General features: G+C 40.5%; 1 protein-coding gene across 1 annotated transcript; it reads right to left on the bottom strand.

Annotated features, from left to right (window-relative positions):
- Positions 1-504: 504 nt before the first annotated feature.
- slc27a4 (solute carrier family 27 member 4) lies at positions 505-23,381 on the bottom strand. The gene is made up of 14 exons (XM_023295878.3): positions 22,988-23,381; positions 21,541-21,702; positions 18,756-18,966; positions 18,474-18,657; positions 16,975-17,133; positions 14,818-14,887; positions 14,529-14,620; positions 12,311-12,420; positions 11,093-11,302; positions 10,619-10,745; positions 8,949-9,086; positions 8,704-8,868; positions 6,712-6,858; positions 505-5,129 (listed from the first exon to the last, which is right to left on the bottom strand). Exons 2-14 carry the CDS (start codon positions 21,699-21,701, stop codon positions 4,972-4,974), a joined length of 1,932 nt encoding a protein of 643 aa, XP_023151646.2. The 5' UTR covers position 21,702; positions 22,988-23,381; the 3' UTR covers positions 505-4,971.
- Between the last annotated feature and the right edge of the window lie 1,166 nt (positions 23,382-24,547).

Here is a 24,547-nt window from a genome sequence, read left to right as displayed (position 1 = left end):
CAACAATTTTTTTTAGAATCAGCTCATTTTAATATTGTTTAGCTAAATAGAAGGTGGTTGTTATTAAATTGTGACGGTTATTTAGTTGACATTTTAGTGATATCCAGTCATTTTCTATTAATAAGTGATTGTTTCTATAATACATAATTATGGAATTTGTAAAGACATGATCATAATGAACATAAAAATGTATGCAAGATATATCCCATGGACTTCAAAAGTCCCTCAATTATATATTGACTCAGTTAAGTTTTAATTTCAGTTTTGTTTCATATGTCCCAGTCTTCCACACGCAACTTGTGGTTAAAACTGTTAGTTGGTAAGGGTTTAGAAAAAAAACACATGATGACAAACTACATTTTAAATGTTACCCAAAAATCCCCAAACAGGAAAGTCAACATGACCTAAAGCAAACTGCTCAACCCAGCATTTGGAGCCGTTTTAGGTAAACTGTTGGTGAGGAAACACTTCAGTCTGCATCAACAGAAAATGTAGCTTAGGGCGAACAATTTAAATAGTTTTTATTAATAATGATTTTTCCATTTGCAGCACTGCTTTTATCTCATTTTCTTGAAATGCATGACATACAGCTAGCCTTCAGTGGACAAGAGGACATCAGTGTTTCAGACACACCTCACAGACCTCCTCTACACTCTGCAGTAAGACAATCACATTAAATAAGAAAAACTTTTCACTCATGTGGGCAAACATATATACAAACCATGAAGGGGGGAAAAGGACAAACAAAAAGTGCAAAAAGCCAAGTGAGAAACGTTGATCAGAGGAATGAGAGGACAGTAAGACAGGAGAGACACAGACATGTTGGAAAACACAAATCTGTAGCCAGGCTGAGATCAGACCTCACTGTGACTCACCATTTATTTCTGAGGCGATTTCCACTCAGATCATCTTCACTGATCTCAATATGAAAGGAAGACTGGTGGCAGCTCCATGCCTTTGAGGCTTTAGAACACTTTAGAAGTTGTCAATAAACATTTTAGTAATAAATAAAACAATCTCTATGTACTGATTACAATTACAGTGTGTGTAGAATGTAAAAAAATGCAGATGACCTGGAAACAGTGGATTTGTTCGGCCAGAGTCGAGTCATTTTAAGTGAAACATTTAGAAATTCCAAATTTTAAAATGTGTCACGTAAGATTTCAAATGATGGCATGGAAACATGTGCGTGTCTCTCTTTGACTGGCAATATTTATTAATGTGGAAATGGCAAACAGGCTCCGAGCAGACATCTACAACCATTTGTTTTTTTTTTCCTGAAAACGCGGATTCCTGGCTAGTTCCTAGTGCCTTTCGAAAAAAAAAAAAGACAGTAGCAAAAACAGCCATTCGATTGTCTTCCATTCGTGCGAGAATCCTCCCCCCCCATTTTAAAACCAAAACCACAAAAGCTATGATTTCACACAAAGAAAAACAAAAGCAAATACATAGAGAGTGAAACAATCAAAGTATAATTAACAGTTCTTTCAAAAATAATAATTTAAACTCTTTTTTTTTTTTTTTTTTTTTAAAAATGAAAATGGAAACATCTTCTTCAGAGTGCTCTGCTGTGGGGCTGTTTAGTCACACGCCCCCTGGTGGTCAGGGTTAGCAAACCCTCAGTCAGAAGCATCATAACAGCCGAACTGTGTTCCCTTCAGTACACAAATCACACTTTACATCATCGTCATCGTTGATCACTCGTTTACGTTTTCAGACATTCATGAGAACATTTCACACTCATCATTAAAGAATAAATACACGTGAGAGAAAGACAGAGGAAGCAGGAACAAATTTCAGATCCTGTCAAACGGCTTTGTTGGTCTTTTTTTTCTCCCACTGAATCAGGGAAATTACAGCAACTTTGATGGTTGCTGTCGGCAGACTGCAGCCATCAAGGTCAACTGTGTCAGTCAGTGCAACAAAAAAAATGAAGAAAACATAGTTAAACGGATTAGGAATCAGTCTGCAGAAAACAAAGTAGCCTAAGTGTTGCCACAATAAAACTCTTAAGTCGCCTACGGTACAGGAAAGCTTCAAATGACGTGTTGCACGGTTCATGTTGGCAACAGCCCGCCTCGCTGTACTGTAGGAGACTTAAAATGGAGATTAACGGCAGACTACACACAACACACATCAGCAAACGATACTTGGAAATGGTTTGGAGTGAACAACCTCCTCAACTACATGAAACTAAGTGGAATCTCTAAATATCTGAGATGTATTCAAGAGCTGTTCTTCTGAATGGACGTGAGCACAGCGAGATGCAGCAGGCGTGGCGGAGAACGAGGCTCGGTACGTGATAGAATCTAACAGAGGCTTGAAGGGAAGGAACGAGGGGAGAGAACCGATGGGTGAGAGGAGAAGGATTCGGGTGGTTGGCAGAAATACAATAAAGGCTTAAAGTAAAAAGTGCTGAGCGTGGGGAAGCTTGGGTTACCGACAAACACAAAGCAAGACGACAAATTAAAGCTAGGAATAAATAAAGAAAAGATTCAAAGGGAGCGAAGCAGGTGGGGTGGAGTCCTCGAATGTAGCGACAGCAGCCTCGCAGAATATGGACTCACTAAAGGCGCTTTTCCATTAGCACCTACTCGACTTGGCTCAGTTACGGTCGTTTTCCATTACAATTGAGTACTACCTCATTGTAGGTAGAGCTGTCATAGCATGGCGGCCCGGAAGCCCCTTAACATCATTTTTTAGTTTTTCCAGCTTCTGGAAAAGCTTAATTGTCCTACTGTATCCATGGGCGACCATCCGCTCAGAGACCTCCTGATATACTTTCTGGCTGCTAGTCGCACTGTCCAGCTACTTCTGTATTCTTTGGTCCACCACCAAAGACAGAAAACTCTCGATTTCTTCATTCACCCATGGTACAGGTCTGGTTGCCACAATCAGATTTTGAAGAGCAGAGAGTTCTGTGAAGAGCAATGCGCACCGTTGCTGTTGCTAGTTTCTTTAGAAAAATGCCGGGTTTGGTTTTCAGGAAGGAGTAGTGTGTTGTCACTCCCTGTCCAATCAGTGGCCTGTACTCGGTAGACGTCACATTATCAGCTGGACTCAGCTCACTGGGAACCCCGGCCGAGTAGGTACTAAAACAGTACCTGTACCAGGTACTACGTCCTAATGGAAAACCTCACAAACCGAGTGGAGTCGAGCCGAGTCGAGCCAAGTAGGTCCTAGTGGAAAAGCGCCGCAACAGCCCAGCGAGACAAACACAAACTCTTCCTGCACCTGGCAGGACGGAGGTGCTGGTCGCTTCTTAGCAGACGAATAAAATCAGTGACAAATGAAACCACAGAAGATAGAAGCTGAGTGAGAAGAGAAAAGATGAAAAGGGGGAAATCTATGATCCCATATGCCATCCAGGGCCTGTGAATCTGGGAGGTGAACTCACAGTAAGGCACAGTGCTCTGCTTGTGGTTGATGATGCTCATTCATGCTGCTACAACCTCTGATGACAGCTACTGCGAACGACAGATGACACCATTAAAGACGAAGCGCATTTTCTTGTCCTCTACAGCTCTATTTCGATGCATCCCCCTCCTTCCTCCGGTTCCTCTGAATCTTTGGATCGTTCAGCTCTTCCCGACTCTGGCAGAACATCCCTCTTTTTCAGCACCAGATCAAGTTCTTGCTGATCAGGCATTTTGGTGCTTTTTCTCTCTTCAGTCAAGTGCTCTTCATATGTTGTAGAAGAATAAACACACACCCCAAGATAGGCAGTCTACCTTTTCAGGACAAAACCTGCACAATACAGCCACACAACCAAAGCCTCCTGTATTTAGCCCAGGGTTGAAGCAGTTTGTGTTCCAGCAGCTGATATAAAATGCTTTCTGCAGCTTTACTTTGAAGGACTCCGAGAGCTAATGAAGATTTGGATACATATAAAGCAGAAAAAAGTATTACAGCAGAAAAAAAAGCTTTCACGACAACATAAATAATAAAGATGCTCATATTTCCTTAAATATGTAAACACTACAACTTAAAAATATTTGGTGTGTTGCTGCTTTTTTTTTTGTTTTTTTTTTAAATCAGCTCTCATACGGTGCGGCTGATTATTGCACTTCAAACACCGGAGCCCTATTGCACTTTAAAATCTTTCAGCTTCAACCACTGGTCCAATTATACTTCTGTTACACGTCAAAGGCTTTCCTCACATCCTTATGTTGTTCCCTTTACAAAAAAAAAAAGAAAAGTTTAACATAATAACAAAGAGCCAAAAGAGAGAAATCCTTTGATGAATGTAACTCCAGATGGAGGACAGGTGTCACACTGGTTTGGCTAACTGTGCAGGTTAAGTCGACGGCAGAACCTCCAGTCTTTTACAAAACAATCTCACTAACATAACAATGAACAGAGAGACATTTTAGGTCCACGTAGGTCCCTCTGTTGTCCCACACACTGAATCCATGTTCCTTTAAGGTTGTGTTTATCTGCAGTTTTCAAGTTTTTGCATTCTGGATGCTAGGCAGCCTGTAACTCCTCATCCCTCGCCAGCGGAACGACTCGGTCTGATGAACCGGGGTTGACAGGTTGGGGTTGTTGGGAGTTGGGCTGTGCGGGCAGAGAATGTGTGGCCATGAAGAGTGGTTTCAAGTTACCACATAGACCTGCTTATTGGGTTTACGCCTCTCTGGTTGCTGAGGTAGCGAGAGGAGTGGCTGAGGAGATGGATGGATGGAGTGGTGCGTGTGTTTTTCTGAGTGTGCCGTGCATAAGTCTGGTTTTTTTAGGGATTTCAGAGAGCAAAGTGGTTTCTGGTAATATAATATGCATGTATGCGTGTGTGTTTGTGTGTGTCTGTAAATGTGTCGGCCTTCTAAAGTGTATGGCTATTACTTTAAATGCATTTGTGTGTATGGGGAGAAAATCTTGCTGCTATCCTGGACACACACTAATGTCTTCTTTTGTGTGTTTGTACGAGTGTGTGTGTGTGTCTGTGTGGAGATGCAGTGCTCAGCTGGGGCATCACAATTTGTTCTTCCCTGACAGTATGGAGCGGTAAAGCTCCTCATCCAGCTGCACATAGCGCCCTCTGCTGGAATCCAGGAAGTACAGTCTGTCGGACACCGCAGTGGGATCGAAGCTGTCCCGGCGCAGGTCCGTCTTCTGAAATTTAAACGTTCCTGAGAAAAGAGGGAAGCAAAGAAATTAATTTTTGCTTCACAGCCAGTTAATATAAATCTCCTGCATTAATTTGCAAAACTAATCTAGGAGGAAACCGCAAGTCTACCAGACCTGCCAAAGTTTGGAAACATTAGGTTATCACAAGGTCTTCATTTTTTTTCCCTATTTTTTACATTGTGCAACACTTTTGAAAACTTACAAACTAAACAAAACAACACAAATAGAGTCCTGCAGCGAGAAAAACTCTATAAACAAAGCTGTTTCACAGTTTTTAATTACTCAAAGCAGCTTTAAACACAGAATTTCACGACAGGTTTTTATTTATTGTGCTCTGGAACTTGCTCTGCTGGAAGGTGAAGAAAGGTCTATGAACACAACAAGGGACAAAACGAATGAAAATTATGCTGATTAAATAAAGTTGTTATTGTTTTATATGAGCTATACATCCTGCCAAAAGAAATTTGTTACGTCAGTCCCTCCAGGAATTCGCAACAATTAACACAAATTCAACCAATCTCTGTGAATTCTGCGCGAATTTGCAATTTTGTCCAATCACTGCAACTTTTCCGCAATTTTGGCCCACCTCCCGTGAGTTCCACCAATCATAGCAGTCCCCAACGCAAACGTAACGCGCGTACATCACTGAATTCACTTCCTTGTTTATGGTTTGAAGATGCAGACATGTCCCATTCTAATGTCTCTCATTTACCAACAAAAATTACTGCTAAAGACCGTGAAAAACAATTCCCTGATGTTCTTCACCAAAGCGGAGGTAAAGTGTTTTACACCCTGTGCAATACTGTGGTGGAATACAAACAAAAATCATCAATAAACAGACACTTTTCTACCATGAAACATACACGTAATCACACGTGTGTGTGTGTGTGTGTGTGTGTGTGTATGTGTGTGTGTGTGTGTGTGTGTGTGATTACATGTGTGCCAGGATGTGAAATTAACTTTTTAAGCCACTGACAGATTTGTCCAAATATGATTCATTCAATAGCAAATCATCATTTAGTGCCTTAAATCTACCAACCACTTCATGTTAAACCAGTATCTGGCTGCTGCGAATTTCCCACCGTGGTGTACCGGCTTGTGGAAATGGGTTGGAGTGTGTTGAAGAATTAGTTTAGGAATAAATATTGTCAATTAAAATGTTGAAACATGTTCTAAAAGCTGAAAAAAATGCAACTTTTTAGCAACTGTCACTGTCTCCTGCAATTTCATCATAACAAATATGCTTAAAACATTGCAACTTACATCGCAATTTGTTGCAGCATTTTAGGCCGCAACAACCTGGAAAAACTCTGGAGGGACTGTTGTGTCTTCAATAAGACAGGGTTTGTTTACAAAGAATTATGTCATACAATGATAATTTGAAAGGTTCCCAAATGAAATTATTTTTTGCATATCTGTCTGATTAAAAAATAGCTTGAGAGCAGCTAAGCCGGTTAAAGGCTCAGCAATCCTTCAAAACCACTTAAAATATTTAAAAACTGCCAAGAATACAAAAATGTTTGCTTTTGTAATACCTCTCGGCTGACTGTAGGACAGATATGAGCAGTTAAAAATAGATCATACCTGTCTTGTTGACCTCTGGAAGGAAGCGGAGGAAGACGGGCCTGGCGTACGGAGGAAGAGCCTTCTCCATGTCCTTCACAAACTTCTCCAGGTCGGTGGAGTGAGACGGATCAGCGATGGCGGCCATTCCAGCTTTTCCTTCTGCTCCTGTGCTCACAGAAACAGGGAGGCTGGCGGATTAAATCTGGGGACCACTGAGGTTTAAGGTCACACAGATACTGAAGGCCAAAAGTATAGTGCAGAACCCCGTCTTATGTTTTTACACAGAATCTCATTAATATTTCTTCTCTTCATATACTGTTGGAGCATCGGAGAAGCTTCAACCTTATGAACTGGATGTGACCTGTCTAGCAGCATTTATTCCTCTCTCACTGATTGATTGCATTTACATTTTTTTATTGAGCATCTATGCCTGCTTCTGTGTCACACTGTCCTCTTTAAACACTGGCTAGCTTGTATGGTTGAGTCAGTATGTCTTAATCTGTCTAAATTTCTGCATCTTTTATTTGTCACTGTGCACAGACAAACTAGTTTCCTCCTACTGGGACTAATAAAGTGGTCTAATATAATCACAGCAACTGGAAAGTGGCATCTGTGATTTGTCTTCAGTGCCAGCGGAGCTTCAAGTACAGCTCAGCTTTGTATGCGATGGCACTTCAAATTGCTGTAATTGATTTCATGTCACAACGGGTCAGGAGTGAGCTGAAACGCTGCAGCTGTAATAACTGGTTCATGCCAAACATGTATCGTTCAGTGTACTATACATTTCTCTATACTCACTGCAATAACCAATTCCTTTAAAATTTAAATGAGAAATAAAATGAAATTCATTCATATATATAAATACACATTTTGACACGAGCTTTACATAATGTAGATCATCCAGCTGAAGCAGAGGAGGACCAGAAAAGAGTTAACACAGGTTCATGCAGTAATGATCTAGAAGCAATTCAAAACACAAACGGGCTGACTCATCCGCTGTCTGTGGAGTCACCCAGAGCGAGGGTCCAAGAGACCCAACAGACAAAATGCCAAGGATCTGACGGACACACAACTGAAACAGATTCCAAGACGAAGATGGCAAACATGATCTGGTGTATGAGGGGATACAGGGGGTCCTCGGTTTACGACGTCCTCAACCTACAGCGTTTTGTCGTTACTACTTGACGAGCGGAGTGGACGAATGCGTTGTCACGCGGCGCTAAAAGACTGCTTTGTTTAGATTCTCCGGTTGTACGCCACCTTGGATTGTGCTACATTCACTAAGTTTTTGCCCTTCATTATGGCTCCTAAACGTAAGTCAGACTCTTCTGATGTTTCTAAGAAAAGGAAAGACATCTCCATGGAAGTGAAATTAGATTTAATAAAACGCTCAGAACAGGGTGAAACACCGACGAACATCGATCAAATTGTAAAAACAGGTCAACATATTGTAGCGTCCCTCTGTGATGAATGAGTGAGACTTTATCTGGTTCTCTGATCATCTATTGAACCTTCACACAGGATACTGTGGGCCGTAGCCAACGCCAAAATAACTACAAAAACTCGATATTTTACTTCCAGAATTAGTCTCAGTTCTCAGCTCTCTCGCTCGACAAACACACAACTGCTGATTCTCAGCCAATCAGAGGTGAGCTAACTAAACATGGTACGTTCACTGACATTAGGCAAATCTCAACGTGAACAATAAACATTAAAACCTCAACATCAACAACAACGTCAGACCGTTACAATATTCTGTTATCTTCTTGTAAAATGATTCATACATGCATGAAAGTTGTTGGGTTCATGACTTTTACAAAGAACTGATCGATATCGTGATGCACGTAACGGCTTAGTTTACATTTTCACCGGAGTTCCGACTTATGGCGAAAATTGACTCACATCGATCTGTAGGAACGGAACTCAGACGTAAGTCGAGGACCCCCTGTATTTTTGACACAAATCCAGAAAAAAAGAAAGTACTCAAACGTATCAATTAATGGATGTTACCTGGCACTTCCACTCCATAAACAACCACATCTTTCATGTCTAGCAGCCTGCTTAGAGTTCCTTCCACCTCGGTCGTCGAGACGTTCTCTCCTTTCCAGCGGAACGTGTCTCCTGTTCGGTCCTTGAAGTACATGTGGCCGTTCTCATCCATGATCAACACGTCACCTGGTGAGAGAGAGAGAGTCCATTCAGTGTTCATCTGGTTCAGCCAGAATGAAACATATGTGTTTGTGAGTGATTCCTACCAGATAGATAGGCACTGTCTCCCTTCTTGAAAACGCTTTGAGCGATCTTCTTGCTAGTTGCTGATTGGTTGACGTAGCCATCAAACCTACGGAGAGGATCATTCTGAATAATCCTGCCAACGAGCTGGCCAGGCTCACCTAGAACGAGAGAAACACAGACTAAGTGGATTATTTTTGCTAATTTGGGGTTGCAGACATGAGTGAAGAATTTTCTGTTCACATTGTCCTTTAATGAGTCTATAAATCATTAATTTCAGTGTTTCACCTAAAAGTATAAATGGTATGCTTAGCTTCACTTCACTAATAGACATGCAGATGTGTGACAAATCAAAGGAAAACCTTGAACCCTAGCTGTCGGGGCATTTTGTATATGTCTGGGTTCACATGTCCCTTAGAGGGAAAGATTACAACAATTCAGAGTTCTTAATTCTAACCTTTATCCTATGATGAAACACGTCTCTTCCAGGTAAACAACATTATACCCATCCATAGGTCACAAAGGTTCAATGAATGGTTTTATGAATATGAAAATGGTTTGACTCATATGCTATGTCCTTCACAATCACCATATCTTAACCAAATTTAACACCGACTAGAGATTTTGCACTGGCGTGTTAAACAGCGCTCAACAAGAAAAGTGCTCCATCACTCGGGTTGAGTTCAACAGACTTGGAGGATCAATGCAAAGATGCATTAAAGCTGTTCTGGTGGCGAACTGTTGCCCAGCGTCTCACTAAAGACACCTCATGATGTTTTGTTTCTTAACTTGTCACCTGCCTGTATATGACTGTGTCTAAGAGTTCAAAAATCACAATCAGAATGCATTTCGTTCAGGTTGTAAAGAAGTCCTAATCTATAGAAAAATCACTGTGGGCAAAACTTCTGGGTCAATATATAATTGATGGACTTTTGAAGTCCATGGATATATCTTGCATACATTTTTATTGAAAGTAATAAAAAAAAAAACTACAGTTTTTTTTTTTTTCATTATGATCATGTCTACAAATTCCATAATTATTTATTATGGAAACAATCACTTATTAACAAAAAAAAATGACTGGATATCACGAAAATGTCAACTAAATAACCGTCCAATTTAATAACAACCACCTTCTAATTAGCTAAACAATAATAAAATGAGCTGATTCAGAAATTGTTGTGATTGTGTTCTTTTTATTAAGTGGAGATAATCATGACAGATACTCAATTGTATTTATAATATTTTAGAAGAATGTTTCTGTAAAAATACCATGTGGTGATTTTAGGCCTGAAAACAGCAAAAATGTCAACTATGATACCTGTCGACTACTCTTACCAAAAGTCCTGCAATTATATGTTGACCCTTCTGTGCTCTCAGTCTCAGCTCTGCAGACTGGTTCATCTGGTTGTCGACTTGCAAACAGCAGGTTGGACAAGAATATAAGGTTCAATCCCTCCAGGAGAGTTTCAGCCACTTAGAGAATGAATGCCAAAGTGTACTGAAACCCGTCCTGCTGGCATGAAAAGGCTCAACACCTTATGGAGACACTTTACATTGTGTTTTCCTTTAATTTGTCACCTATCTGTGTCTACTATTGTACTACTGAGGTATTTATTTCCGCTCAACATCATCACTCTATAACCACATTTAGGCTCATGAAGTATAAACTATGTGTGTACAGTAAACCTACCAGGTTTACAGGGAATGCAGACGCCATCAGGACCCCTAATGAGCTCCATGGTCTCCTCATCAACCCTCACCAGTCTGATGGGGTAGATGTAGGGGAGAATCTGACTGTTGAAGCCGCACGCTCCAACCTAGACGAAAACAAAAACCACAAAGCTGTCAGTGTGGTGAAGAAAATGAAAAGCAGCTGTTCCACCTACACAAAGATGCAGTTCTGTGTGTTGGGTTGAATTAACGAGAAGTTACCGAAACAGATGAAACAACACATTTTTTTAAATATTAGAGTGCTTAAAATGAGCAGTAATAAAAACCCTTTGAACACCATGTAAAATTCGCTTTTAGGTGCCATGACCTGCATAATTTTACAGCAAATTGTACAGCAAATTCACACAGTTGGGCTGAAAGAGAATCTAGACAAAAAAGAAAGCTGCATCACTAATGTTTTCCTCAAAAACATCTAGGCAGGACGTGTTTCCACCTTGTTATCGAAGTTGCCCAGGCTGCAGTTGCACTCCGTGGCTCCATAGAACTCTGCAATCTGTGGGATGTTGAAGCGTTGCATGAACTCCTCCCATATGGACTGGCGCAGACCGTTGCCCAAAGCCATGCGGACTCGATGCCGTTTCTCTGCTTCCCGCACCGGCTGGTTGAGCAGATATCGGCAGATCTCACCAATGTACTGCACAATCTGGATCACGGTGGTAAGAAAAGCAATGATTAAGCGATGAGGCTATTTACTGATTTTAGACAAAGCTTACAACAATAAAAAGCGGATTAACTGGGAGGAAAACATTACATTTTTCAATTATTGATTGTGGTCAATAAACTACAGTGATCCCTCATCTATCGCAGGGGTTATGTTCCAGATCCACCCACGATAAACAAAAATCCGTGAAGTAGCAACCATATTTATGTTATTATTTATATATAAGGCTTTATAAACCCTCACCACACACCACACAACACCGCAGAGCAACACTGTGTGCAGCGATCAGACGTCGAAGTGAAATAGACAAGGCTAGATGCTGAATGCTGCTACATACAGGAGACAGAGGAGACTGAGCCAATCAGCGTCCAGCGCTGTACGCTACGCATTTTATTTAGATGAAATATTCTTTTAATATGTTTCAATTATTAGTTTTTATATATTTTTATATTGTTTTCATTTTTTTAGGATAGAAAATGCTTATTTTACTGCAAAAATAATTAAAATAACGTAGCGATCGCAGACCCTGAACTGAACTGTTGTGCTGCAATGCACCATGGGAGTTTGGGGTGTTGGGGGTTTAAATGTTGTTTTTGTGGTTTCTATTAATGTTACAGTGTTATCAGTGTTTGTGTTTTATTGTGTTTTTGTGGTTTAGTCAGCCTAGTTAGTTAGGTTAAGTGTTATGTTGTCAGGACTGTGAGTGTGTAGTGTGTTTGATCACTTCCTGTCACATTTTAACATCATACCACCAAGTGTGTCAAAATAAAAGCATCTGCCAGTTGCAGAGCACATAAAAGGCAGATATCTTTTTTCCAGCTCACCACAATAATAAATATATAAAAATACCTACATACTGTAAAATCCTGCAATATAGAGAAAAATCTGCAGTACCAAATGAAATTTAAAAAGCCGCGATACAGAAAAGTGAATCGCGATATGGACCACTGTACATCTGCAGCAGGGACTTGTAATATCCGTTATACTTACAGTGCAGTTGTATTTGGCACAGTCGTCCCAGAACCGCGAGGCAGAGAACTTCTTTTTGATGACCACAGTCATGCCGTGTATGATGCACTGACCCACTCCCACTATGTTTCCTGTGGATAAACATCATGAAGGTCAGGGTACCAGCGCTGACATAGAAACGCACAACTATACACAATCAAAAGCAACAATATGATAAATATTTCATAGCAAATATCTGTCTTTCTTTGGGACATTATGTTGTGAACAGTCGGCTGGTTTGGATGTTTTGTGTTTATTCCCTAATCTGCAGTTTGTTTGGGTCACTTAGACTCAGCATTCCAAAACATTTTGCTTTGTTTAGTTGCTGCACTTTACAACATCTCTCACTACACCATGACTATTTATCTACAGTGACACCACTCACGCAGCTGATTGACACACCTTTCTTTCTGAGTTCATAAATGTGTTGCTTATGAGAAGGTGTAGATACTAAACGCCTGTTTCTTATTAGCATGAAAATATGAGAAGGTAGACTGTAACTATGAAGTGAACTTTAATATAACTAAACTTGTAGCAGGAAGGACATTCAAAAAGAATGAATAGCATGCTTGCTTGTTTTTTTTTTACTCAAATTTCAGAAACCATTTTAAATGAAGAAAACATGGATAAATGTAGATGACGTGAGGAAAAAAATTGCATACTGTAGCTTTAAGGGCCTTTAAAACCTGCTTTATTCAGCTCAGTTCAGTGTGACTTTGGTTTGTTTTCTCCTTTGTTTGACTGAACACAGAAATCAAACTCTGTGCGAATCACAGATTCTACAGTGGGTTTGTTTGTGTTGGGAGCATGAGGCGGCCTCAGTCTGACTCAAATACAACTATGAACCAAAAAAATTCAATGAATTTGAGCTTAACAACTCCACCAAGCCAGTTAGGTTTTGCTCACTGGGATGAGTGAACTGTAGAGCTGCTAGGATACAGCTGGAGAAGGAATAAACGTCTCAGAAACAAAGTATGCTGCCTTCTTGATGCGAGGCTTTAATTTGCTTTTGATTGATGCCATTTTGTTTCAACCCTCTCAACCCTAAAACCTGCCAGAATCACCTTATTCTCCGTGTCTCAGAAAAAGAAAAGGTGATTCCACTCACAAAATTCTGTAAAATACTGAAAGTTCAGTCCTCCTTAGCACAATGCTGAAGCTAATAGGGATTCAGCTCTAACCAACAGTCACGGGACAAAAATTCTGGGACTTTTCCGTTTGGCTGGGCTTAACTGCAAGCTGTGCTTCCACAGAGCAGAGAGGAGAAAAGGATGGAAACAAATCAAAAAGGAAAGTAGCAAGACATCTGCCATGTATATCTGTCTGAGGAGATAAAGCCTGCAGAGTCAGTAACTTCTTTTACATCACTTCTTAAAACCCACTTTTATAGACTTCCTTTTATGTGAGGTTTACTTTTAGCTTTATTTAGTTTTAGTGTTTTATTCTATATTATGTCCTGTTTATTTTAGATGTTCTCTCTTGTTATAATTAAATTTTAGCTGCCTTGTTCTTTGGTGTGATGTTGTCTCTGTAATTATTTAATTCTCAAATTTTTTGACTTTTAATTTAAACCCTCAATCTTGTTCTTTAATTTTCAAACTGTCTAGTTCCTTTGTTTGATTTGCGTGTTAATCTAGCTAATTATTCATTCAATTTATTGTCATTTTTATTATTTATTTTAAGTGACTTATCTGACTTGTCTCCTATATCTTGCTTGATTGGCTCTGTGCTTGTATGTTTTAACTGTCAAAGCACTTTGTGAACGCTTATTATTATTATATACATTTTCCATTTTTTTCAGGTGTTGGTAACACCTATGGGTACTAGGAAAATGTTAGAAATGTTGATTCCCCTTTTTATTTATTTATTTATTTACTTTTTTTTTTACATTTTTGTAAAATAGATTGTTAAAGAAATTCAATTTGTTATTCTCAGCCATGGTTGTTCTGCTTCCAAAGAAGTGTAGGACTTCATAATGCAGTGAAAAATGAGCTCACAGAGAGTAAAAATGTGACAGGAGCAAAGAAAACGCCCAGAAACTGCTTAGGGCTCTAGTAAATCTTTTTCTGGGTGACAATAAATCAAACTAAGGCAGAAACACAACAAATTCACCAACTCATTAACAGATTTGAGCCACAGCAAGCAAACAGCAAATCTATATCTATATAATACCCATACTCTCGTCTTTACACACACATACCTGCAGAGTGGTAGAGTGGAAGGCAGTCATACAATACATCATCTGACGTCATCCTAAAGCCGTAATACACCAAAGCTGCCATGCGGTAGTACCTGAACACATGGGTGACAGGGAGTCAGGGCGAGAGAAAAAAGTAAAATAAGTGAAAACAAAAGCAGCAGGTTGTATTTACTTCTCTCTCATTCTTTTCTAACAGTATTTGTGCTACACATGAGAGCTACATGGATCAACAAAGAGAGCAGCTGCAGTTCCTGCATGTTTGTTTGTTAGCTGCACGCCTCCTTCCTACCTGCTGTGCACAACAATAGCAGCTTTAGGCATCCCAGTGGTTCCTGATGTGTAGATGTAGAACAGGCGATCTAAAACAGACGCCACAGTGAGAGTGAGACAACGTACACATCGAGAGAAAAACGTGCTTCGACTGGGTTCAGCATGTGCCTGAGTGCATAAAGATGAACACTCTGTTTAAATGCGAAGCTTCGATTTACTCTTTTTCAACATGAATGCTCGCTTCTGATCAGCTGTGCAGGAATGCATCCGCCTGGCTTTGATCCTTAACTACAGGCCTATTCACAGTTTTGATTAGAAGCTCATTTTGTCTCGTTTACAGCAGTGACAGACTGATTCGGAAGAAAGCACAATTGCTTTTTGAAGATTGCAGAAATTGGGTAATTATGTTCCTTGTTTCTGCAGTGTAATATGTAAACACAGTGATGCAGCAGTTAGACAGTCACGTCCTATTCAGACTTAAAAACCTGCATCCTGACATGTTTAAATTGAGAGTAACTGGAATGGTCCCTGGTGTTACAATGGACCACTTGCTTGAATTTTACTTCCCTTGGAGCTAAAATCATTGTTAAGCAGAATTGTATTTTTTTTTTAAAGCTTGACATACAGCTACAGAACTGGATTTCGATGGATATGTGTTAGCTCAGTTCATGTACATACTTCAGGTGCTTCCCTGAGTTTTTTGGCATAAGTGAATCAGCTCTGTGGGTGTCGTATGAACAAAGCTGACTAAGCAGCCACTCGGTGCAGCGGGTCTCATTTACACACACGCATGTTTTTAATCACCTCCTGACTGTTTAGATCCTGGTGCATCTTGATTTGAATCTGTTAAGACAAAAGCGTTTATGCCAGGTGTGAGCAAGACCAAAGGTGTGGGGTTTTATTGCTGCACCAACCTGCGAGTTATCAGCGAGCAGTTTAGAGTTTTTATCTTGTCCTGATTAACGACTGAATAAATGTTAGCTCTGTGGATAAAGAAGTCTTTATCTACGGAGGTTGTAAAGCACTTAGAGGAAAGATTGTGATTTTGACCTACATGAAAAAAAATGACAGGATTTTTAAAAAAATTTTGTGTATTAATTTTATTCTCTTTTTGATCCACTTAAATGGACTACATTTAAAATGCAACTCCTGTATTTCCCAAGCTACCAGTCTTTAACTATGAAAAGACTGGAGGTTAATAATCATCCTCTTAAAGGCAAAGATCACATAATTAACTACAAAATTTAAAAAACCCCGATCAGTTCCTTTTAACATCTGAGCTTTTACTTTGAAAGTGTCAAGTTTCTAACTGAAAGAAAATTCTGGATTTTCAAAAAATTGATAGAACTTAAATTGTCAACATGGATTTACACGAATAACATTCAAAGCCTTGTGACCTGTTTAAACTTTGAAGGAACTTTCTACTGTAAAATCTGCCAGAGCTACAGGGTTCCAAAGATGGCTGGGTTTTGACAGTTGTACAGCCAACTCCACATTTATTTCAATGGGTATATTTAGCTCAGTTTTTTAAAAATTTTTTTTATGAATTTCGTAAGACCTGTACAACGAATCGCTACCAAAACTCATAGTCCACCGTTCCAGATCAAGCCACATTTTGATATATAATTTGTATGAGTTTAGTCAAAGCTGTGGGATGAGTTAAGCGCCAAAAATCATGTTGGAAAAATCAATAACAATAATAATAAACCCAAGGAATAACAGTACCTGTGCTTTAATGCTTATGCAATGGAACACTTAATTAAATAATAAATGATAAATGATGATTGACTTCATTAAAAATATATGAAGTCTATGAATGAAAAATAAATGTGAAATTTATTTAATAGAGGCAATGAAATTCTTGACATTTCAGTTCAGTGTTTCACCTCTTAATATGATTTATTAAAGTGACTAAAGTACTAGTAAAGTATTACTCAACACTTTCAGACTAACCTGTTAGCCTGAACTGTCAAAAAATGAAAAGAAATTGCTTTCTGAAATTGTTGTGCTGCTTTGGCTAGAGTTGCTTGTTCTGTTTTTTGGCGCATGAAAATATCAGTTAAATCTACTCCTGAGAACATCTGTACAACGGCTTTTGGTTAAATTTACGTCTTTGAACCATCAACACTCAGATTCTTTTTGGTTGTCGGATACGAGAGGAGCATTTTGTTCTCACCTGTGAAGCAGCGCTGAGGCCGGCGGGGCAGGTATGAAGGGGCTCCATCAAGCAGCGTCTCCAGGCACTCGGTTCCCTGCGGCAACCGTTTGGGGTCCCAGTCACCGGAGCAAAACATCTGCACCGCCTTCCCCATCGAACTGTGGACCTCAGACACCGCTATGAGAGAGAGACACATGCATTAATGTAGATTAGATAAATTTCACAATCCCATATTGCAAGAGGATTACATATTGTGCAACAAAGGCGGTATAAAAGCACCTACAGGGAATTAAGAAGAGGTATGGGGCAAACTCAAACATGTCAGAGAGGTTTAAAATAACTTACAGTAAGAGAGAAAAGAGAAAAAAAGAAAAGCACAAATATGTAATAACAGACAGCAGACAGAAAACAGGAATAACAAATTAAAACGGCTCTAATATTTTCCCTGGAACACAGACAGTTCATCCTAATTTAAAAGTCTTGTGCCATGCTGGCTCATTACTAACGCTACTGGCCAGATTTTGGCCGACTCTGTAGCATAGAAGCTGCGTTTCCAATTACTTAAATGCATAAAACACATGACAGGTCCAGGATTCAATGCAGAGCCTGCTCCATCAATCCCAGCTGAAAACTCACTCACTCTTTAGAACTGTTGAGATCAGGGCTTTTTGGATTGGGCAGGGAGCCAAAAGAGGCAAATAGTGAGCGTAAAATAAGACCCTAATTTATGTCTGATTACTCTGTTGAGCTTCTGCTATTTTAGATTATTAGCGCCTGACTTTAAGCAATGTCAAGGTATGTTTAATACTTTAAAATACACAAATGAGCTCATTTAACAATTGATTCAACTCCAAGAATAGTTTATTTAAACATACTGCCAAGTAGAAATGAGTTTTTCAGTGGATCAGTATTTCAGATATAATGAGAAGGTTGGTATAAAGTGGGAGAAAAAAAACATAAATATTCAATTATTTCATTTGCTGTAGCTATTTTCCCTAAAACCTAATATTTAATGAATAATTTTGATAAACTAATTTAACAACATATGGTTTTAAATTACTTTTACATCAGCACTTTTATTGTAGTTGTTTCTGTTTCAGCTACAAATTTAAAAAAGGAACCCTTTCTGTACAATCTGTTTTTGATGAATATTGTAGCGTACACATCTGCTTGCTGCCTCTTATCTGTTGTAGTTTATCACTTATCAGTCAGTGTTCTACTCTGAGGAGTTCAGACCTTGAACACTACTGAGTGGTGATAGAGACGTTTCTCCGCTTCACTCTTCGATTACTCCTTCCCCTCTTTCCATTCACCTGCCATTTAAAGCTCCACTCACTGATACAGAAGAGACACCTCCTCCAGAACCCATTTATCTTTTATGACCTTTGTTGCTTTCTCCCCGCACCGCTCACTTCTCTCGTTACAAGAGGAAGCAGAACAACATTCATCAGCGTAAGTATATTCTGCATTGACTGCAAAGCTTTTTAAATGTACCCAACTCTCCGCCGTCCTCTTACCATCAGTGAGCTCCGATCCAAAAACCACAGCCTTTGCATTGGAGATGGTGATGCAGTGGACTAAGGCCTCTAGTCTCAAGTTGAAGTTGATGAGGGCGGCCTCTACTCCGATCTTAGCCATGCCCAACCACAGGCCCACGTACTGAGACCTGTTCTCCATGAAAATGGCCACAACATCGCCCTCCTTAAGAGAGAAACAACAAAAGCAGGTGTCAGACTTACTGGAGAAAGTTTCAACAATTAACAGAAATCAGTTCCTTTTCCTTCCATTCTTAGACTTACTCTGAATCCTCGCTCCAGCAGCAGGTTCGCCACTCTGTTGGAGTATTCATCCAGCTGTTGGAAAGTCCACTTCTCTCCAGTCCCCTCAAAGATGAGTGCCGTTTTGTCCCCGTAGCGTTCCACTGTTTCAGCAAATATCTTGGGAATGGTGTTCTTCTCTTTGAGGTGGCGCCTGACGTTCATCTTCACCCGCAACAACACCGTCGCCGCGCTGAAGAAGCAAGACAACACACTGCCAATAACTCTTCCTATAATAACTCCAAAATAAATTAGTCAATCCACCTGTTATTATTAGATTTATACGGTTATGTTATTATAAGTATTGCAGCTGTGAAAAGAAATTCTTTTTTGTGAGCTCTTGTTTTTTTTTTTTTTTTTTGGTGATTTCAAGAATGCTTTGACATCTGACACTCAGCTGCTCAGAAACTAATCCAGCAAGAATGTCTCTTTGGGCAGAAAAGTTTTCAAAACAGCCACCATCTCCAACTAAGGAACTGGTAATGTGAGTTAAGACAATTCAATGCACCACACATATAACACTCAACTCTGAATGTTGTAATTAAATGTACAGAAACTACTCAATTCAACTGCACATGGGAATAACAGCTAAAAATGACTTGTATTTGAATTCATAGTAATAAGATCCTCAAATCAAAACACCTTCAATCTCATCTACAGCTGTAACTGACGGACTATGGCCATTTATTATCTATATTGTACACTAGACATAAAATATCACAGCAGACTTTGCCCTTTTAACTGGGTCAAAGGGGCTAAATCTGCAAAAGTGGCAACTTTCAATACATTTATGCACATTCATGGTGCAAAGGTAAAGATAATGTTAATCCTCTTGAGTAGAGAATAACTAGAAAAACATCATAAAAAAACAATAAGCCAAGTTACATTGAGGTGGTGATGATATGCTTATCATAACAAACAGGATTACTTTAATGTTGGGCACAGATGGCTATAATTTATTGGTGGTACAGTTGTTCCATTTGTGCATTTGCCCACAATTAAGCTGTCTGGGGTTCGTTTTATCGCAACAGATGAGCTATATGAACTCTACACTCCATGGTAGACTTTTGCCCTAAATCAGACCCGCAATAAAACTATTATGATTACGGTTTCTTCATTCATGTTCACTGGGGGAGTTTCATATTGACAGCCAACTGCACATTTACAACCAATTGCAGCCAACGCAGAGGCTTCACGCCTACCAAACCACCCACCGACAGTCACCTGAACCTGCAGAGACAGAATTGCGTGTCCTCGAGGTTAACATCAAAGGACATGCAATGGTGACTTTTATGGAGTGAATACCTGAGTTAACCTACATTACTCATTAACAATTTACGAGTCACTGTGGAGAAGGTTTGTAAATATAGTGAACTTTTAATCTTGAGACTTTAGATATTGTCAACAGAAATACCGACAGAATTATCTGGACCGCAGTTACAGATTGAGGTGGTATAAATAAGCAACATTAGCTATGGCATATACTTGTGTATCACATGCCCATTCAGCAAAACGTCAGTAAAACACAGCCTCGAAAACTGTAGCCTTAATCTCTCTAACCGATAAGAGAAACGATAAGAGGAAATAATGGGGTCACAGAAAGGCGCTAATCGCAACTCTGGGAACAACATGCAAAAAGCCCATCTTTTACAATTTCCTGTTTAACCTCTACTGGAGCTATTGAGGAAAAACGGAAGTGAACCACAAACCAATGACCCTCGCAGCCTCCATCCGTAAATATTGGCTTTAGGTAAGGCAGTTAAAACATGCCCTCCTCCCTCCCATCCTCTCCATTTTCCTTTGGCTACCATATTTCAGTCTACCTGTCTCCCTCAATGCCGGCTTTCAAACTAGGCCTGTACTTGAGGAGTCTCAGGTTGCGTGTTGAGTTTCTCATAACTGCTTTTGAAGAAGACAGTCGACATTTTTGCAAAGCTATAATTACGAGAGCGATACCTGCTAAAACTGACTGCAATGACGTAAAACTGCAAATACGCTCGACGTTTCAAGTTATGTATTCAGACTGTAGCTATGTGTGAATGTTTTTAATAATTAACTGAGATATCATTACTGTGCACCACCGTGAGTCATATCATTGTGTTATCACATATCCGTCCTTTGAGAGGTGACAAATGATAATTCTAATTTAAAACCCTGCTCTGGTTGCATTAATATCGTTGCAAGAAGACGAGGCAAAGACTAGAAAATTTCCTTTAATGTTCTTATAATATACGGCATTTTTTATGGTAAATATTTGTCAAAAATTACAGTCTAGGGTCTTGTTTTGGCCAAATTCAACCATCTTCAGAGACCTTAACTGTTAAAAGGACTGTAACAGCTTGGACAGTGACATGTTTTCTACTATTCTGGATTTTGTGAGTATCCAATTAGTGAAATTTGGAAAGAAAAAGTGGCGTTTTAGAGCTTTGATTCCCTAAGTTTTCTAACAGTGCGGTGACACCATGACAGGGCTGCAGTTCTACTACTCTTCACACAAATGAAAGCTGTTAGCTCTAAATTGAAGCTGAGGTTCAGCACTTTGCAGTCACAGTCATTGTTTCACTTGAGGTGCAATGTTTTGGACGCGGAGCCAAAATTGCAGAAAATTTGTCAATGTCAAAACACTCGGAGGCTGCACTATGTTTTTGCAAACTGTTAAGAGATGGGACAGAAAAAAAATGAGTAGAAAGAAAGGAGTATACTGATAACCGGAACATTTCCATGCACTGTGTACATGTTATTAACCCACAACCCCCTCACTGCTTACTGTAAGTCTCTGCCGACTGTTCTGGCGAAAATCTGCAGGAATTTCCATCCCCCGCTTCCCAGGTAGAAGATCAGGACGGCCGGAAGAACTTGGTACCAAGGCAGGCCCACCAGCAGCCTCAATACGAACAGCAGGACTGTGCAACATGCCAGACGCATCATCCTGAAGGAATGCACACGTATAAATAGATACAGATAATGGCTGCAGACCGTGGCAAGTAATCACCAACATTTCAGACCAAACAGCAGTTCAGTAGGAGAAAGGTTACGTGTGGTTGAAGTGAGCAACAGTGATCTTTAATCTGCATCCTTACAGCGGTCTGAAAGCTAACCACAAGAAAATGTCATCGAGCAGAATGTGAAGTTGCTGTAAGAGCTTATGAATGTTTTCCTCCTGGATGAACCTTGTAAGCAACCAGGACAAAGTAAAGCTACAAACAGAAGTGTGAAACCTGTTTTAGATTTACAAAGCTGGAAAGATCCTTGAATTTCCTTTGCTTTTGTAAATGAAAAAGGGCTGTAGGGACCTTGAGGAAAGCTTCATTCAAAGCTGACAGTCGGTAGTAGCAGCAGAGAGCAACAAAGGACACAGCATGTGTTGACACAGATGCCACCTGATAGCTGGAAACATGATCCTCAAACAGCAAACGATGGCGTTACATGTCTGCTGATTATCTATTCATTTGCAGGACAGCATAAGTGAACTGCTCTTTTTTGTGTGATTTGTCAAGATGCTGAGTCTTGCTGCTCTGCATGTGGTGATGATCATGCTAATTCAATCACTCCTCTGTTAAAACATGAACCTGCGGTCTGTGTGGGCGATCAAATTACGTGATGGGGTGTCACACATGAGGAGTAAAGAGGAGATGCGTTAAAGGGGCAGTCAGTCGCCTGATCAGTGTGAGAAAAGAGCTTCATCATTCTCTTCTGCTGCTGCTGCTGCTAACCCGGAAATTTCAAAGGCGCGTAGCATCATATTGCGGTAGAGGGTAAAGCAATGATAAAGCCTCAGCCCAGTGAGGTTAGACTACACCACACCAGCCTGCCATGTGCGCCTCGGACCGGGCCTTTGATTGTATCCCGGTTGGATCATATTTACGGTGCTAACCTGATGTAGGTTATCATGGTAACAGGAGCGCCTGATGCGCAGCGTATTGCGCGCATCGGCTTAAAGGAAGCGGATGGACAGTGTGACAGCAGAGCTCTAGTAGGATGAAGAGCCACGCTGTGTCCACATAATTTACCTCTCATGGACAGCGTGAGATTAAAGCAAACCTCCCGTCAGTGCGGTTTTAAAAAAAATCGACCAACAAAAGGCTCGCCAAATGCGCTTTTATGTCTCGTTCTTCTAGCGTAAAATAAACTGACCAACCCGCCAAGTTGCACATCGCGGGGGCGCTTCAGCCAGCCTGGGCTGTGGCCGGGACGCTTTTTTTTGGCCAACATACCTTGCAGCACCTCGATCACACCGTCACAAGCATGTAGGTGCGCAGAAATCCAAACTCGTCGTGTGCGATTCCACCTTGATCGGCTTACAGGCTGGCCGGGTCGCCCCCCCTGTGCTCGTCACCGCCGCTCGGTCGCCTTTGGACAGAGAAACGCACACAGACAACACGCACTGGGATCCCTCCTGTCGTTAACGGAACAACGACCTGCTGCTGCTGCTGCGGCGGCGGCTGCTCCTCCAAAATCTCCCGGCGGTGCGCGTCGACTTTGACCCCGCGATCATCATCCGTTCATTGTCGCGATCATTTATATCATTCCCGGGTTCATTGTAGCCGATAAGCTCTCTAGCAGGCGTAATTCAAATGACCTTATAATTTTCTTAGTTGCGCCCGCCCCGCAGCCGTCAGCGTCAAATCAGTGAATCAGGAATAAGCGCAGACGGACGCGCGTCTTAGCCAATGGAGAGGAGCCGTTTGTCACACATCCCATCCGGCGGGGGCGGGGTTTGCGGCACCGGAGAGGAGGAAATGCGGTCCAGGGCCCTGCTCGGTTGCAGACAAGGCACCCCGGTAGTGATAAGTCCCTGATGCGGATCCTTTTGGCGTAAAGTGAGCCCTGCCTTCCTCCGTCCATTCATTAGGCTGCTGCTGCTGCGCTGTAAACCTGTCAACAGAGGGGGATCCGTGGAGGAGCGAGGAATGAGGACGAACAGGGTGTCAGACAATAACCAGGAGGGCTCAGAAATGTACTAGTGAAGACCGAAGATCTGCTGTAAAAACCACCAGCCTGCAACCAGAGACCCCAGCAGCTGATGATTTAAACAGCTCTGGCTGCAGACCGGAAATCTGCAGCTGTCGTTGCACTAAATGTAGATGAAGCTTAGATACAGTTCATGCCCAATCTGATTGTTCAGAATTTTATTTGACCTTTAGGTTTCTTCTGACTGGAAATGGATAGAAAACAGTAAAACATTGTGTTTGAGTTCTTAATAACAAATTATTTCTGTATATTTTACATTTTTACCAAAAAGTCCTATTTAAATATTATTTGTAACTCTTTAAATGCTCACAAATTCATTAAAAAAATAGCCTTTGTGTCATTCCAAATGGTCCTGGTTAGGGATCGACCAATATGGGTTTTTCAGGGATGACCAAGAAAAGTTGAGAACCAATATTTGGCAGCATGTAATATTTTCACTGTGTGATAGCAAAGAACCGGTCATTCATAACTGGGCTTTTTCATTAATAAGAGTGACTATAACTAAACATGTAAAATAGACATAGGAGTGATCAAATCAGGACACTCTCCTCAGTTTACGTCAGATCGATCTGCTGTTCTTCTGTTTCCTTAATCTTTCACTGTTTTATCACTTTTATTGCCCACTTAGGTCCATATCTTAAAGTATTTTAAGCCGTTAGCTTTAGCTGCAGTGAGAGGAGCTAATTTCCTGGTTTGTGGCAATGGCTTGCGTTTCTTGTTCAGTTTTTGCAGTCTCTGCTTGAGAGAGAGGGGAGGATGCATCAAACCTGAAGTATCACATTTAATTCATCAATAATCGATCA

This window comes from Amphiprion ocellaris, chromosome 17 (assembly GCF_022539595.1).
Source record: "Amphiprion ocellaris isolate individual 3 ecotype Okinawa chromosome 17, ASM2253959v1, whole genome shotgun sequence".
Classification (NCBI taxonomy): domain Eukaryota; kingdom Metazoa; phylum Chordata; class Actinopteri; family Pomacentridae; genus Amphiprion; species Amphiprion ocellaris.
This window is presented reverse-complemented; position numbering and strand designations above follow the sequence as displayed.